This window comes from Enhydra lutris, unplaced genomic scaffold (genome assembly GCF_002288905.1).
Source record: "Enhydra lutris kenyoni isolate GAN:26980312 unplaced genomic scaffold, ASM228890v2 scaffoldscaffold85, whole genome shotgun sequence".
Lineage (NCBI taxonomy): Eukaryota > Metazoa > Chordata > Mammalia > Carnivora > Mustelidae > Enhydra > Enhydra lutris.
In genome coordinates, this window is record NW_019154169.1 from 3,395,703 (window position 1) to 3,412,764 (window position 17,062).

The window sequence follows — 17,062 nt, forward strand, 5'->3', positions numbered from 1 at the left end:
CACCCCATGCCAGCAGTGGGCCGTCCATCAACCCCTTCCAGGATTTGGCATGGGGCAGCCTGGCTGGCTCCTCCCACCCTGCTCTGAGCCTCCTCTGAGGATGCCCGGTCCACGTTTGTGCCCAAGCCCTACCCACAACCCCCTCTCTGGCCACACCCCTTAGGCCCCTGGCTGGGCACTCCAGGGCACACTAGGACACCGGTGCCCATGCGAACCACAGGCCCAGCACAGCCCTACCTGCGCCTCTCTGCTGCCCCCATGCTCAAAGGTAGGCAAGATGCCACCTTGACTTAGACACCCAGGCCAGACATCTGCATGGAAATGGATTCTTCCATTTAGAACTTCTTCCTTCCTTCTCCCACCCCTGGGGCAGCTGATGACTTCAGTGTTTAGCAATAAACACTGAGCTCAAATAATCTTATAAAGGTATGAAGCGGAGGAGGATCTCTTCTAAAATTAACCTTGCATAACAGCAGTAAGGGAGCCAAGGGCTGAATTTAGGAGATCGCTTTTTAAACCACAGAATACGTAAACTTCGGGAAGCATCAAGACTAGTCAGAAAAGACTTACTGAGACCTCCACGTCTCTAGCAACCAGGGGACTATAGGCTTGCAGCTGCAAGAACGTGGCATAGGGAAACTTTCCAGGGGGAGCCACTTTCAGCAAAATTCACTGCAATCGCTCTCAGCAGCTGACAGCCCGTTTATGTCCTATGGCGGGCGGGGGCGTGGGGGGGGGATGACAACACAGCCCTCTGCGGAGGCCACATCTTGCTGCCCCTCCACATTTGGGTCCCCTTCACATTTCCCTGCCTCCTCCTGGCCTGGATGCCAGACGGCCATGTCCCTGAGGCTCTGCTGCCCCCAAGGAGGACACAGAGTTCCCAGGGTGGAACCCCACCAGCTCTGGGCATGGCAGGGAGCAGAGCCCTATCCTTAAAGTCCAGAGATGGGATTCTAAATAATGCCGGCTCCCCCTGTGGCAAGTCAGTTCCTCTCTGAGGCTCGGTTTCACCATCTGTAAAGTGGGTACAGAGCTGGGATCAGTGAGAGTGGGGCCAGCTCAGGGCCTCTCTGGTTTTCTGGGTGAGTTCCTCTGTTGAGGGTTCTTGCTCCTGCTCCTGGAAACTGAGTGATGCCTACGATTCTCAGCCAAGGCCACCACATCTGGGCTGGCTTCTAGCAGCTAAGCCACCCTCTACCACAGGGTTCCAGAACCTCAAGGCATCCCTAGTCTACTTCCGGGGCAAGGACTGAAGCCCAGCGAGGGTCACAGAGTCAACAATGGCCAAGCTGGGATGAATGTGAGGGCCTCCAACTCCTGCCCAGCACCCCATTCCCATGTTTCCTCCCGGTCCGCTGCGGCCTGTGTCTTCCCTGCTGCAGGCAGAATCTGGCCCCAGGAAGTCAGGCCTTCCCATCTGCACCTCTGCCCAGCCCACCCCCTTACCATTCACTCCTGTGGATACCACCCCCAAGCCTGCAACACCCACTCTCAAACGCACTCATGAGAATTCATCCTGGCTTTCAGAGCCCACTCCAAATACCGCCTCTTCCATGAAGACTTCCTGCCTGTTTGCTCCCCCAGGAATGTCATTTTTCTGTATTCTGACTAAGAGCTGAGACTGGCTGGCGTCAGCTCCTCCCCCATCCACAGCTAGGAGGGCTCTACCCCTCTAGAATCAGGGCTCCCCAGGTGCCCAGGCCTTGGCCCACCCTCTGAGAGCCTCTCCAGGGTCCCCTTGGGGGTAAAGCTTCCCAAGGCCCACTAGGTCTGATGCTGGGGGAGGGTGGACAGACCACCAGAGGCCTGGGGCACAGCTGAAGGCGCAGGAAGGCAGGAAGGCAGGCTCACCTGGCGGAAGAGGATGCCGGTGTCAGTGCAGTAGCGCTGGGCGTCCTCCCCACCCTGCAGCAGCACAACAGCGCCGGCCGGGCAGGCCGGGTTCTTGCGCAGCCGCTCACACAGGCGTTGCCTGTTCAGGGTGAAGAGTGCCAGGGGCACCTTCAGGGTCTCATTCCCCAGCCAGAACGAGGGTCTGCAAAGACATAAGCACAAGTCACCACATGGGCTCCTGTCAGCGCCACTGAGCCCATCCACACTGCCTGCAGCCTGAGGTGACCCGAGGGCCAAGCCTGCTGGGGGACTCCCCTCATCCAAGCTCAACCTGCTTGGCCCAGAAATAGCCCCTCCCTGGGCTGCCAGGGCCTCATAGACCCAGCTCTCCTCAACTGTCCCCAAGCCCTGGACCCAGAGTGGGGATGACGGAAAGCTGCCTCTGCTTCACCAGTGGGCAGGTGAGGCCCCTGGAGGGAAAGCCTGCAACGGTTTCAAGGAGCTTACCATCCATGCGAGAAGGATCTGTGATCTGGCTCAGACAACATGGGATCCCTGCCCTTGTGCCTACATGATGCTGTCTTCTCAGACCCAGCAGCCCAGGCCAGGACACCTAGTATCAGGACCTGAAGCGAGTCTGTGCTAAGGGGACCATGGTGAGATGGACCAGGCAGTGGCAGCCCTAGGAGTGCCGTCCTGGAGGACAGATGTCACCGGAGAGCAGATGGGCGTCTCTCTCCACCCCACTCTCCTTTTTGCCAAGAAAAGAGCTCACCCTCCAGGCACCCACTCCCCAAGGCCCGCCTGCTTCCGCACCCTGCATCTCATGTCTATTCCCAGGTCGCTCCAGCATCACGGTTCCCTTCTAGGATCACTCTTCACCTCCAACGGACAGGAACCTCACCCTCATAATAAATAAAAGTGCTTTCCTTGCCTGCCGCACACCTCCAGCAGTTGATTTCTCACTCCCCTTTGAAGGAAGTAATCTCTGCAGAGTCGCTCAAGCCTGACGTTCTGGTGCCCCAGCGGCCCATGCTCTCCTCAATCGCCACCTTGGGTTTCGGCCCACCCCTTCCCGCACTCGAGCCCCTGCCAGGCCCCAGTGACCCCCACACTCCCCATCCACACTGGCTTCCCAGTCCTCACTCAGCCTCTGGGCACCCAGGACCCTGGGGACCACTCTTTCCACAGCCCCCAACCATGCTCAGGCTCCCTCCCTCCTGAGCGCCTCCTCCAGCTGGGGGACCCCCATCTCCGGCCTGGACAACCACAGGGAACCCTCCAGGATCTCTTTGGTCCTAGCTTCCCCCCCACAACCTCTTCTGTACCCACCCAGAAGGACCCATTACAATGCAGATCTGTGCAGACCCTCCCCTGCCTGCTGCCCTCCGCTGTCAAGTGCACGTGGAAGACAGCTACCGGGCACTGAGGGGATCTAACCTTTGCCTGCAGGGGCATCCCAGCTCTTTATCTACGTCTCTGCAGAAATGGCCGCTCTCCCCAGACGCTTACCAGTACTCTGTCCCAACCTTATTCCCTGTTCTCTTCACTCTGCTCTAGAGCACCCAGTACTGCGTAACGTCATTTATTACCTGCTCCTGGTTTCCCCAGGGAAAATGTAACCTCTAAGAGGGCAGGGATCTCACCTCCTGTCAAGCAGGCCCCGGGCTCTCCGGTCAGGCCCCCCAGCACTTCAATAAGGCTCCAGATGATTTAGCCACTGGGAGGCAGGGCAGGAGACCAGAGGGTGGAAGGACGACAGGGAATCCATTCCTTGCTCCCTCCCTGGTGGAACCTGGAACCTGACACTGGTGGACCCACCCCTCAGGGCCACAGCTCCCAGGCCTCCCTTCTCCCAGCACTGCCTTCACTGGCTCCTGGCCAGCTTGCTGCCTCTTCAGGTCCCCTGAACCTGCCCGCAGCGCTGTAAACTGACCCTGCGGTAAACTCCCATCACCCGTTCAAGTGAGGCTCTGTCAGGTCCCTGGCCCAAGTGACACAAACACCTTCTAACGTAGACACAGCCTGTGTTCGCTGGTGCTCACTGCAGGGGCTGCCTCCGCACACAAGAATGTCAAGCCCACGGACACAGATCTGGGTCTGCTCTGGTCATTGCTGCCTCAGTGCCTAGCACTCTGCTCGGCACACGGCATGTACTGGATAAATACTTGCTGAGTGGACAACTGTCACAATGTGGGGTCACCCACACAGCTGTGCTGACCAGAAATTGCCACATCAGCTCCAGTGCGGCAGGAAGACGAACCCTGGGGCCCAGCCTGGCCAGAAAGGGTGGACGGCTCACGCACACCCCACATACATCCACGGGACCAGAACGCCGGGGTCCCTGGGCATGGGCTGCCACTCACCCTCCCAGAGAGGCTGGACAGGGGCCAGCACTTCCTCGAGGCTGGGCCACTTTTCTGCAGCGCTCAGCCCTAAAGATCAAAGGGCAGAGGTGGCAGCTCATAAATATGCCTGCATCCCAGCTGGCCGTGCACACAGGAACCGAAAGTGCAGCCCCCAGCATCCCCGCAGCTTTCCCCTCACTCAGCAAAGCCCGTGGAGGGGGTGGCCCGGGGAGAACCTTGTCACTGCACATTCCCCAGGGGCGGAGGGGCTGTTGCCAAGGCACCACTGCAGGTGGCTCTGGCCAAAGCTGCCAGACGCCTGCAGACTCCGTAGCACAACTGGCTGCAAGGGCCCGATTCCAGCCCGCACCAACACCTAGCCCTGCCCACCTCGTCCCCCACCACTCCTCACCCCTCTCCCTGGCCCTCTCTCCTTAAACACACCAGACACCAGCTCCCCCGGGCCTGCCACCATGCCCCCACCAGGAAGGCTCTCACAAGGACTGGGCTTCCACTTGTCCAGAACCTTCTGAGACGCCTCTGTGTCTCAGGGCACCTAGACTGTGACCTTCTGGCCCATGGGCCAAGCAGCCCAGATTGAGACAGGAAACTTGCTAAGAATCCTCTCTGAGAGCGTCAGCCACTACCATGAAGAAAATCTGCAATACTCCCCAGGCCCCCGTGGGCTCAGCCACAACACAGAAGGGCAGGGCAGGCAGGCCGATGAGCTGCGGTCACTCCTTACGGCAGGGCACCCCCAGAATCAAGGTCCATAGAGATGCACCCTTTGATTTCTCCCGGTGTAAGCCAATCCTGTGAGAAAAGATTGGGCCCAGAGCCAGTGAGCGTGACTTCCTGCCAGCTCAGCAGAAGCAGCGCCAACAGAACATCTCCACCTGCTCTCCACTGGGCTCGCCGACATCCAGAATGCAGAAGGCAAAAGCCAGGTCCTTCCCAAGTGCCGGCATAAATAAGGCAATGGCCGAGGAAGACAGCAGGGGCTGGCAGACCGGCTCTGGGCACCAGGGAGACCCAGAGCTCAAGTTCCAGCCCCGCACCCCCACCCCAAAGCCAGCCCAGCCCTACAAACCGCCAGGGCCCAGGCAGACCGGGAGAAGGGCTGGCCTCATGGAAAGTGTGATGCTGCTGCCCCTGCAATCTATTCCTGTCCCCCCCCAAACCAGGGCTGAGCACCCCCTCCTCTCCTATGGCCACATGCAGGGCTCGCACCCAAGGCCTGTGGGGATTCACACATAGAACTGAGGGATTCCATCTACTTGGATGGGAAAAAATGATATTTTTATGGGCTCAAACCTTCATCCCAATATGCATTTCCTGATTCACAGTATCAACTATGTATGAACCTGTCACCAAGAATAATCACAGGCATTTTCCTATCACGTTACTCATGTCACAGTAGCTCAAAATGTCACTCTTGTTCACCACTGCTTCAAAACTAAGGTGGTTATTAGGCCTGTTGCTTTTATAACTTAATGGGTTAATAACATCTATCACTATACTGTAAATTTACTAACATTTTGACAACTGTATTTTAATACAATCGGTTTTCCTTGTAATCCTCCGTGTTTTCTTTTATGCATTTAAAAGCATCATGTTGAGACGGGGGCCTAGGCCTCCCCGATACACATGGGGTCCATGGCACAGGCAAGGACGAGGTCCCTGCACCGGAATGTGATGCCACTTCTAGAGGGGGCCCCGCTGCTAAGCTCCAAGCAAGAAAGGCCAGCCAAGCACCTCCTGCTTCCTCACCCTCAGCCTCCGGGCTGGGCCAGGCATCAAACCCACTAGCTGACAATCAGCAAGGGCAATCCACTCACTCTGGCTGAGCAGGGGGGGGGGGGGGGGGGGGGGGGCGCTAAGCACACACAGAGACAGAGAGAAAGACAGCCATATGGAGTCAGGACCAAGCCTGGCAAGGGGCCGGAGAGGGCAAAGGGGCACTCAGCGGCCAGCCTGACTCTAACAGACCCACCCTTACCCATCCACCAGGGTCAGCCTGACACCTCTTCCCCAGGAGGACAAGGTTCACATCAGGGTGGGGACAGGCTCTGATCCTGAACTTGACTCCTCAGGTTACTTTCTCTCCCGAAAAACGCTGACTTTATTATGACCTATGACCCAATGGGTTCACACCCAGGGCAGCTCACCTGCATTTCCTTGCTGGCAAAGGCCCTCTGTGGAGCAGTTCCCTGGGAGCCATTCAGTTAAAAAAAAAAAAAAATTAAAAGAGTTTCTTCATCCTACGCAGAATTCTGTCCCCCTCGCCACCCACATCTCCAATAGTGTAGTGTACCTCTCCAAGAATTCTGTCACTCTGTGTCTCCTCCTCTTGCCTCCCCGCTTGGCCCCAGAGGATCAGCTTTGCTGGAAGAACCGTCCTTCCAGGATTTGGCCAGGTCCAGGCTCACCTCAATACAAACAAGGAGCCTGGCTCCTCTGTGCTTTCAGGAGAGCAGGAGGCCAGTATGGAGCCCTGAACCCAAATGAAGCCCCTGGAACTCTCTGTGACCACCTGGCTGGCCCAGATATAAAGACAACAGACCTTTATCTGGGCACTGGCCTATACCTCTTGCTCTCTCTGCCCCTTTCCAGGCTTGGTCCTGACTCCATATGGCTGTCTTTCTCTCTGTCTCTGCCTGAGGGGCACCCAAGGACTGGCACATGTCATCCAGGAATTGAAGCCTACCCACACTCTCCCCTGAGCTCAGGACCCATGCCCTTCCATGGCGCACACCAAGACCAGAGGCAGACAGGTGGACGGCATGCACTGTGTGTGCATCTGCCCCAGTGGCCTGCGAGCACCTAAGGGTAGGCCCAGTACTGATCCCGAAATACAGCAGGTGCCCGCTAAAGGTTTGATCTCTATGTCCTAAGCTCTCTCAACCCTGTTCTGTTTCCATTCTCCCCACCTCCCCAAAAGAGAAATGCAGTCAACCCACTGGTTCCACCATTCCAATCTCAGTTCCCAGCCTGGCATCTGGGGCAGTGCCCCCTCTCTACCACTTCCCCTCCTAGCCCCCAGCACCACCATGCCCATAAGTCATACCCATCACTGGGCCTCCCCTTGAACTCACACACAACCCAGGGAAGCAACTGTCTAAAGAGCACATCTGATTAGATTAAAACCCGTGGATGGCTTCAGCCCCTCAGGACAAAGTCTGGACAAGCCAACTGGAACACCACACCCTCCAGCATTCTCCCCCATCCCCAGCACAGTCTTAACTCTCAACCCTTGTCACTCACTCTTTGCTCAGATGTTCCCTCCTCCGGGGCACTTTCCCCAAGGCTTCGGTGAACCCATCTGTCCACACTTCCTGCCACCAAAACTATTCACCCATTCTTTCATGCAGCAGGATTCTGGAAGCGCCTACTGTGTGCAAGGCACTTACCAGTGAGGCCCAGGAGTGAACAAGAGAAAGGCCCTGACCTTACATTCCAAATGAGAAAACAAACAAGTAAAATAACAGCACTATATAGTTTCTCAGATGGTGATAAGAACTACAAAACGTAGGGCAGGTACAGAGGGAAGGCTTCTCTGAGGTGACGTTTGGGCCCTGAAGGAAGTGGGGAAGTGCCCTGCTGGAGAAGGGATTCCGAGCCCTTCTTAGAAACCGCCTCCTCCGGGGAGCGCTCCTTCCCCGGCAACCAGCAACGCGGTCTGCCTATCTGAGGAGCGTGGCCGTGAACGCGCCTGCAGGTCCGAGCCCCCATCTCGGCCACGCGCGCGGGTGGGGCCTGAGCGCCAGGATGGCCCCGAGGACCACGGGGCAGCGGAGAGGGGCGCTCAGCTACCCCTGACTCTAGAAGCGCGCGGTCAGCCGCCCGGCGCTCGGATGCCCGCCCCACGCTACGAATCGCGCTGCCCGCGGCCACACAGCACGACCAGCCGGGACGCGGTCCGCCGGCAGAGGCTATCAGCCCGGAGACACAGGCCCCCTCTCCGCGCCGCCGGCCAACGGCCAGGGACGCGAGCAGCACTCACCCGGTGGCCGCCGCCATGTTCGCCCAGAGCCAGCGTCACGTGAAATGAGGCATCAGCTGAACCCTGCGGTCCCCACTGCGGGAGGCGGGGACGGGGCGGAGCCGGACACCCATGCCCCGCCCCCTCTCGCGTCCAACTCGGCGAGGAGCCGAGCCCTACTCGCTGGGGCCAGAGTCAGGGACAGAGGCCTTTCCGCAGTAAGGGGGTTTCCCCAGGCCTTGGAGACCTCATCTCAACCCTGCTCCCTGGGGAGGAAACCCAGGGCGGGGGATGGGGAGAGCCTTTGACCCAATCTAGGGGCGGGGCAGCTGTAGCTGAGGAAGGGAAATAACTTGAGCAAAGGCCAGGGCTATCGGAGTAACCAAAAAGTTCAGTGTCCAGGAGAGGGGTGTGGGAATGAGAGGTAAGACCTCAGAGGTAAGCAAGGGTCAGATCCTGCAGGGCCTCCGGTATGTGGCTGGAAAGTTAAGTCTGGTAGGATCTTTCTAAGGTTCCTCAACTGCAGCATGGAGGACGACCCGGAGGCAGGGGGGGCCCGTGAGGAGGGCTGGGGAGAAAGGCACACATGGAGGGCGCAGTTCAGGAGGGAGAATCTGCCAGAAGCTGTCCCTCCTTTCCTTTCCTGGGCACTGCTGTTGGGTGCAGGTTCCTCCAAAGAGTTGGAGGAAGGAGTATCTGGGAGGGAGATTGGGAAGCAGGTGTTCCAAGGGAGCAACCTGGGCTGCGGGTGTTTTAGAATATGGGGCACCTGGGTGGCTCAGTGGGTTAAGCCTCTGCTTTCGGCTCAGGTCATGATCCCAGGGTCCTGGGATCGAGCCCCACATCAGGCTCTCTGCTCAGCAGGGAGCCTGCTTTCCTCCTATCTCTCTCTGCCTGCCTCTCTGTCTACTTGTGAGCTCTCTCTGTCAAATAAATAAATAAAATCTTTAAAAAAAAAATGACAGTAATACTAACAACTACTGGCAACAGGTATGGAGCACTCCCTGTGATCCCGTCCTTTGCAGATGTTAGCTCATTGAATCCTCACAACAGCTCTGTGTGGTAGGCTCTGTCCTTAAGGCCATTTTACAGATGGGGAAACTGAGGCCTAGAGAGGTGGGTAACTCACCTGAGTTCACACGAGCCAAGTTTATGCAGTGGCACCCCTGACTAGTTACCCGTGCTGGCTTTGTTAAGGAAAGGGGCCCAGGACTGGGGGTGGGGGCGCCCCTGAGGTCCTGGGTCACATGAGGGTGTGCAGATGTGCAAGGACAGGAGGTAGGGCCCAGCCCATGCTCATGGGGATCCTGATCCCAGTCCCCAGCTGTTTCGAAGCTGGAGGTAACTTCTGGTTGAAGGGCTTGGGTTTGGGGATACCTCTTGCTTCTTTGTCAAAGACAAAGATGTAGGTCACCATGGCCAGGCTGGGAGGCACCAGAGGCTATGAGATGGAGAAACAGCTGTGATGTGTTCCCACAATACTGGGAAGATAGCCAACCCCTTACACAGGGGAAGGAACCAAGCCAGACCATAAGCAGAGTGGGGGACCCAGCATGGCCACTTTGAATCCCAGCACCATCCCTGAGTTCCTCATCTGTCAGGTGAGATCTAATGACACCACCCCATGGGGCTGCTGTAGGGTGTCAGGAGCAAACATCCAGGCACCTTTAGCCTGTGGCATAGCCAAAAGAGGTGCCAAAGGCACGAGGAGGAAGGTGGCACCTCCAAATAGCCCTTCACCCCTCCCTGACCCAGTTAAGATAGAGGAAAGGTGATGGAAGAAGGCATCCCCATCCTTGCTCTCAGCAGTCTCCTTCTTCCAGGTAGGACTCCCCCAGAGAGGGTCTATCAGCCCCCTTGCCAGTTTCCAGGGGGGAGAGCAGAGGACAAGTCTCTATACTTTACCACCTGGCCCTAGGCCCCCAAGAACTTGCCCCACCCCGCCACTGAACAATTGCGCTACCTTCAGCTAAAGAAACTGCATTCCATAAAAAAGAGACACTTTTAAAAAATAACAAAGGGCGCCTGGGTGGCTCGGTTGGTTGGGCAGCTGCCTTCAGCTCAGGTCATGATCCCGGTGTCCTGGGATCGAGTCCCACATCGGGCTCCTTGCTTGGCGGGGAGCCTGCTTCTCCCTCTGCCTCTGCCTGCCATTCTGTCTGCCTGTGCTTGCTCTCTCTCCCTCTCTCTCTGACAAATAAATAAAAAATCTTTAAAAAAAAATTTTTTTAAATAACAAAGGGTGAGCAGAATGAGCTTTTCATGTTCCTTTCCAGAAGAAAAACCTAGCCCTGAGCTCATTAGAGCCCCTCCACCATTTCTTTTGACATAAAATATGTCAAAATTAAGCCAACTACCAGCTCAGAGTGTTTATTAACATAAAAAATAAGTAATTATCCTAAACATCCACAAAAATGAAAGAGGGAGGGCACCTACCAAGTCAGTGGAGCTCCCTGGTGTCCCTGCCCTTGACTCCTGTGCACCCAGGCTCATCTGGACGGAGGTCCAGCCCTGCTGCCCGCCACCACTGACCCCTCCCCATCAGAGGCTCGGGCAGGGCTGGGCCGGGCCCCACCCCCACCCTTCCTCATCAGGAGTTGGGGCCCCCAGAGAAGCAGCCCTGGAAGTAGGCGAAGATTGCGTAGTTACTCATGCAGGGCAGATCCGGACGCTGCTGGGAGCCAGGAGGCAATTGGAGAAAGATTGATTTTAGAGAGTTGGAGCAGGAGGAGTGTGTAAATCAGTGAGGGGGAGCACCAGGCAGCACACTCAGGCCTTAAGCGATGCCACCTCCGAGGTCACAGGCCTTTGGCTGAAACAATCTGCCATCACTGTGACCTACAAGCGGGGCGGGGAGATGTTCCTGCTCAGCCAGCCCAGCAGCCAGAGCATCGGAACTCTCTCCAAGTGCCCTGCCCCAGCCAGATGCCCACAAGAAAGCCGGTCCCAGGAAAGCTCCTCCTTGGAGCTTCTGTGGCTCCATTTGTCCTTGAGACACTGTGTCCTGCCAGGTTCCCCCACTCTGCCCACCCCCCGCCACCTAGCCACGTGTCCTGGCAGCCCCATGGACATTGCTGATGGCTGGCCACCTGGAGATGGCAGCCCCAGTAGTGGCCACCAGCTGGAATGACACAGGAGCCACCCTCGGGGCCTTAGAGAGGTGTCCCCTGGAAAAGGCATGACATGGGCCTCATCCATCTTCAGCTGCATACTGGGGACACTGGTCTGCTGGAAGTCTCTGCAGGACCACACTGGAGGTGGCCTAGATGCTGGGTCTGTCCTTGGCTACCAAGCTGTCCCCGTTGGTGCCACTCTGAGACTGACCACGCTGTGAGGGGTTGAGGCCCAGAGCCTATGCTCCAGAGGTCCTGGAGCAGAGGAGGAAGAGGAGCCCACCGTCGGGGGAATAGGGGTACAGGCTGCCGTTTCCTCCCACCATCCCACGATTACTGATTCTGGGCAGGAAAGCAATGGGGGCCAAGCTCACATCTGGAGCTGGAGCTCCCGAGGGTCAGAGGACAGAACTGGAGAGAGCCAGCAAGGGACTCTGCGCCTGCCCCAGGGGAACCCCAGCCTCAGTGTGTGAGGCGTGTGATGTGGGGTGTCATTTGGGGTTTTTGTGATTGTTTTGCTTTTGCTGAGACAGAAGACTGGGCTCAGGGAACTTGTACTAAAGGCACTGAACAGAAGGAACAGTGAGGGCAGGAGTGGCATGTTCCTACCCAACCTTTCCCGGAGTGGGGAAGGAAGGAGCGTGATGGAAAGGGAAAGCCCACAGGGCGCCTCTCCATCAAGGCTCTGGCAGGTCCCAGCCTTCAGCCTCTGCGATGTTGGCAGAGACAGCCGCAGCTCTCTCATTCCTGAGGCCAGCACGACCACCCCCCTCCATCACGCACCCCCAGCGTCTCTCCCACCTCACTCCTCCTGCCCTTTCCTCCCTACCCACCCGCCTGAGGAGCCCTCTTCCTGCAGAAAAGAGGCAGAGGCTGAGGGGCCCTCCCTGGGCAGCCCGTCAGCATCTCAGATGAAGTGGTCCCCGCTGAGTGCTTTGCCAGGGTCTACGAGGCAATTCAAGATGAGAAATGGCATGGCGGCTTCGGGAAGGCAAATCATTCCAACAGCACCTTAAAAACATCGACGGAAACAAGCTCTTTGTATGTGTGTGAGAATGGGGAATATATTGTTTTTCACTGTTTGGAAGACTGTTTTCTCATCTTGAAATCACAAGCTGTTTTCTTCCAGAGAGACTTATAAATACATCCAATTATCGACATTCAATATAGGAAATAAAGTTCTGAAATGGTTTTCTTCCTCACATGCGGAGTGGGCCGGCCAGGTTGCGCAGGTGATAATGACTTTTATTTCTTGCGAGTCGTATCCGTGCGGAGTGGCTGGTCCCTCCACCTTTTATTGCTTTCACCTTTATTACATTCCCCATGTTGTGCTGGGCTATTCATTGGTGTAACTTTATTACCACTTTCAAGATCTTGATAAAAATGAATGAGAGACCTAGTTCCAAGAGTGTGCATGCCAAGTCCCAGAGCGGGGGGAATTTGGTCATGCAGCTGGTGTCCTGGGGGCATCTGAAATCTCCCTGGGGACGGGGTGGGGGGGTGGCGGGGTCAGGGATGGCTCTTACTTGGCCCCACCCCAAGTTCCTGAACATTGGCCCTTCCTGCTGACATTCACAAACGCCCAGCTCCTGGGTTCCAGCCAGGGTGGCATTTGAAGGGGGACATTTTTGGCCCTTTAATGAGATCACCCACAGACTGTGTCCCCAGCGGCCACATAACCTATGCATGTCACCGGTAAGACTGGGGTCACTTGTGACTGTGCCTTCTCTCATCCTTAAACCTGTCAACCCTTCCTCCTCAGTACCTTGTCCCTGTCCTGCCTTTTCCTTCCTGAGGGCCTTTGTCACGACTCCCCCATGTGACTGCCAAGGCTTCCCAGCTGCCTGCCTGCCTTCAGTCTCTCCCCATTCAAAGGCCCCGTGCTCATCAGGATTCTTTGCAGCAAACAGGCCCTGAGTCTATCTCAAGCAGAAGAGAGATGTGTTGGAAGGATGTCAGACAGCACATTTGAAGGAGAGGCAGGCTCGGAAAACAGACAGGAGCTAGGTACGTGGGTAGCCCGAAGCACAACCAAGCCACACCACACAATGCTGCCCAAAACCCTTGCCACCACTGCTGCCCTTGGACATAACCTTGGATGGACACAGCATCCTGAGGCTTCACTCCCCTGCGGCCAATGCCCTTGGTGGGCAGTGCAACCTGTTGCAAAACCCAAGCCTCGTTCCCACACTGGCTATCTCTGGCCTCTTTTTTGGCTTTGAGGCAAGGGCGGGAGGGTTGGGTTGGCCCATGACATCTCACCAAGTCCCATTCTCTAAACAGAGGGGCTTAAGATGATGAAACGTAGACACAAAGCCCCACGTCACACAATGATGGGTCAACTTGGGGTACAAGTAACTCCCCCACAAATAAAACATGAAAAGTCCAACTTGGACAAACTTGTCCTGAATATTGTGAGTAAAAAGCCTAGAATGCAATTATTTCCATTTCAGCACAAGTGTGAGTTTCTTGCTTCGTGACTCTTATTTTCAGTTTACATGGGAAGGTATATAATTTTCATTTCCTTGGCTCTAAAAATCTTGCCTGGCCCTGCCTGTATGTCACTGACAAAGAAATATTCCCCAAGCACAAAGTGGCCCATTAGAAACCATGTCATGGGGAAAGAAGTGCCTGGCCTTCAAAAGCCCGGTCTTCTGACTTCTCTGGTTTGCACTTTACCCATTTGGAGAGGGAGACAAGATGCCTTTGCCTCACTATGGGGCAGTTCCGAGGGAGAAATGAGGTCTTGGGAGACAGTAGATACAAATGTGGCAGGAGTCCCTTTTGTTATTATGATACTTATTAGAGAACATTTACACAATGGTTAGAAAGGTGGATATAGGAAACTAGATCCCATGCCTATGTTTGCTATTTATTCACTGTGTGGCACTGGGAAAGTTACTCAACCTCTCTGAGCTTCAGCTTCCTTCTTGGTAAAGTGGGGGTGATGGGTCTGAGTTTGGGGGATTGTTGTGGATTGTTGTGAAGGTGAGATAGGCTGGTCCCATGAGACGCAGCACAGCCCCTGGCTCATGATGACCACCAGCCTTATGTCAACGGTCAGACGAGAAGTATTAGGGCATTAGGAAAGGACCAGACCCATTATCCCATACCCGGTGAAGTCACTCTCAGCCCTGTCCTCCTAGAGAGCAATTCTGACACAAAGAAGCGAGTTCCATAACCCCAAGGCCAGGCGGCCAGGGCTCACTCCCTTCAAGAACGCTGGCTGGGTCTGGGGCTGCCTGACTACCTTGAACCTGCCCTGGGCACCCTGCATGTGGGCCGGAGCTTCAGTCTGCAGGGGCTCCGTGTGTGGCATGGATTTGCCTGTGGAGAAGAGGGGCCGCCAGAGCTTTGTGAGAGGGGCTAAGGACATATAACAGATGGCAATATTGCCCTCAAAGTCTTCTCGATGCGTCCACACTCTCACTTAATGATGAGGCAGCCCCTCCCACAGAGAGACAGTGTCCATTTCTCCAGCCCTTGAATCCGGTGTGGCCACTCAACTTACCTCGGATAACAGGACATTAGCAAAGGCACAGGCCTTGGAAGGAGCTCACCTATGGGAGCTTACCCTCTTGCCATTCTCAGAAGGCTTGCCACCTTGTGGAGATGCCCTGGCTGGTCTGCTGGAAGGTAAGACACCTGTGGGACAGCCCACCAACTAGCAGACATAGAATACAGGCTAGGCTGACCCAGATTATCAGCCTCCAGCCAACCTGAGAGCCGAATGCAGACTCGTGAATGGGTCCAGCAGAGACCGGCTAGCCGGCCCCCAGAATCCTGAGCTGTGTAAATGATTGCTTAGAACCATTATATTGAGTGACTTGTTCCACCAGTTTATCAGAACCAATAGAGGGCAGAGGGAGGAGAGCCCGGGGCTCTGCCCCAGAGCCGAGGCTGGGAGCCTACGCCATGGGGGCTGTTTGCTCTAGGAGCTCCGGGAGCTGCAGGGTCAGGTGTGAGGACCACTGCTATGGGGCCCTGGGGAAGAAGTGTGACCTTCACCTCACCCCTGCCTAGAGCACAGCCCAGCTTCAGCTTGGAGAAGGTCACAGGGACGTGGATCCTGTCCCCGCACCGCATGGTTGCGCTAACTTGGGGACCCCCCCCACAGAGGCAGCACTGCCCCACAGCTGCGTGGCCGTGTGAGGCTGGGCGGTGGTAGTGCAGGGACGGGGGTCCATGCGTGGGGCTTCCTGGGCAGCAGACTTGAAGAACAGGAAGTGGGATAAGAATCCTTCTGGGCACCCCCTGAGATCCCTGGAAGAGATTTCCAAGGAGACTGGAGGACCCACGTCATAGAGATGGGGCTGGAGCCAATTAAATGGAAATGATTATATCCATGGAACAATGCTTGCCCCCAAAAGCCAGTGATCCTATAGCCTGGGGACTTGGCTCACACTGTCACATCCCAGGGCAAGGCTGGCATGGGGTCCACCCGCCATGGAATTACACCCGGGGGCCTGGATGGGTAACTGAGAAGCGGCAGTCAGCAGGGCGTTTATCCCTGCTGCGGAGACACCTGCCCAAGTCCAAGATCGGGACCATCCAAGAGGAGCACCCTCCTCCACTTCCGAGCACCGGCCATTATATTCAGAGCATCTTTCGCAAAGATTAATAGATAGCCCGGAAGTTGCCACTGCCATGCTCCATCCAGACGGTAGCACTGGCGAGGTCTCAGATGTCAGGTTCACCAGCAGAGTGATGAGCCGGCAGGGGCCTCAGTCCCCTCCTCATCTTTCCTGAACATTCCGTTCAAACAGTCTTTGGGAAAGTCACAGTTTTATTTACCTATCTTGGAGATCAATATTGAGGGCTTGAGGGAGATTTTACTGAAGATCAGCTCACAGTGGAAACAGACCACGAATTCGCCTGCAGGACCAGCTGTCTGCCCTCCGAGCACTGGGTGTCCCTGGGGCTCCCCCCACCCCCCTGCTCCCAGCCTCAGGTTGGGAGCGGGAGTGACAGCCAGGCCTTACTTCACAGGGCTCTGGGAGGAGAAGGGACTGATCACTTCCAGCGGGCACCACGTCTGCCTGAGGGGGAAGGTGGCCAACCCTGTGCTCAGGAGAGCTCCTGGAATTTCTGTGTTTGTTTCCTGAGCTCCAGTCCACAGAACCGGCAGGACAGAAAGCAAGTTTTAGCTTGGAATCTAGCACCAAGGGCAGGCTCTGTCGCTTCTGTCACGAAGGGGCACTTGTTATGTGAAGACCAGGGGCCCTTTCTGTGGGGTCCAAGTCCTCTAGGGAAGATGCACCCAACTTGGATAAGTTCCAAGATCTGCTGGTGTGGTTTTGGGCAGGATGGTGGGGGGGTTGGGGAGGAGGGAGGGGAGGTGACATGGGAGCCGCCCCTCAGAGGTCCTGATTTAGATGGCTGAGGTTGGACCCTGCCAGCCACTCCTCCAGGGATGAGGGGTAGGCACGGATCATCAAGCCTGAGCTCATCAACCTCCAGCGCTCACACGCTTATCCCCTTCCTTCCCCCAGTGAGGCTCTTTCATCTTCCCTCCTGCCCATGAGACCCCCTTCTGCCCTTCCCACAGCCTAATCAAGACAGCTCACTGGCCTGGCCAAGTACTGGTACCCACGGGGCCCCTGCCTCCTGGCCAGAGAGCCCGCGAGCCCCTCCGTTCCACTCTAAGACTGACACAGAGTAACGCTTGCGGAGACAAATGCTATAAGGCCTTGGGGAAATAAATTGGAACGGCTCATTTGGAGAGCACTTTAGTGATAGCTATTAAAACCCAAAAAATTAAAACTCAGCCTTCTGACCTGTAA

At 56.3% G+C, this 17,062-nt stretch overlaps 1 protein-coding gene across 3 annotated transcripts in view; it reads right to left on the reverse strand.

Moving 5' to 3' along the window:
* LOC111161541 (peptidase D) overlaps positions 1 to 8,219 on the reverse strand; it is a 109,405-nt gene extending 101,186 nt beyond the window's left edge. For all 3 annotated transcript variants that reach the window (XM_022525275.1, XM_022525273.1, XM_022525272.1), the window contains exons 1-2: positions 8,188 to 8,219; positions 1,855 to 2,038 (exon numbers count right to left, since the gene is read on the reverse strand). In XM_022525275.1, the coding sequence (XP_022380983.1) occupies positions 1,855 to 2,038; positions 8,188 to 8,204 (201 nt within the window). In that variant the 5' untranslated portion in view covers positions 8,205 to 8,219. The remainder of the gene's footprint in view (positions 1 to 1,854; positions 2,039 to 8,187) is intronic.
* Between the last annotated feature and the right edge of the window lie 8,843 nt (positions 8,220 to 17,062).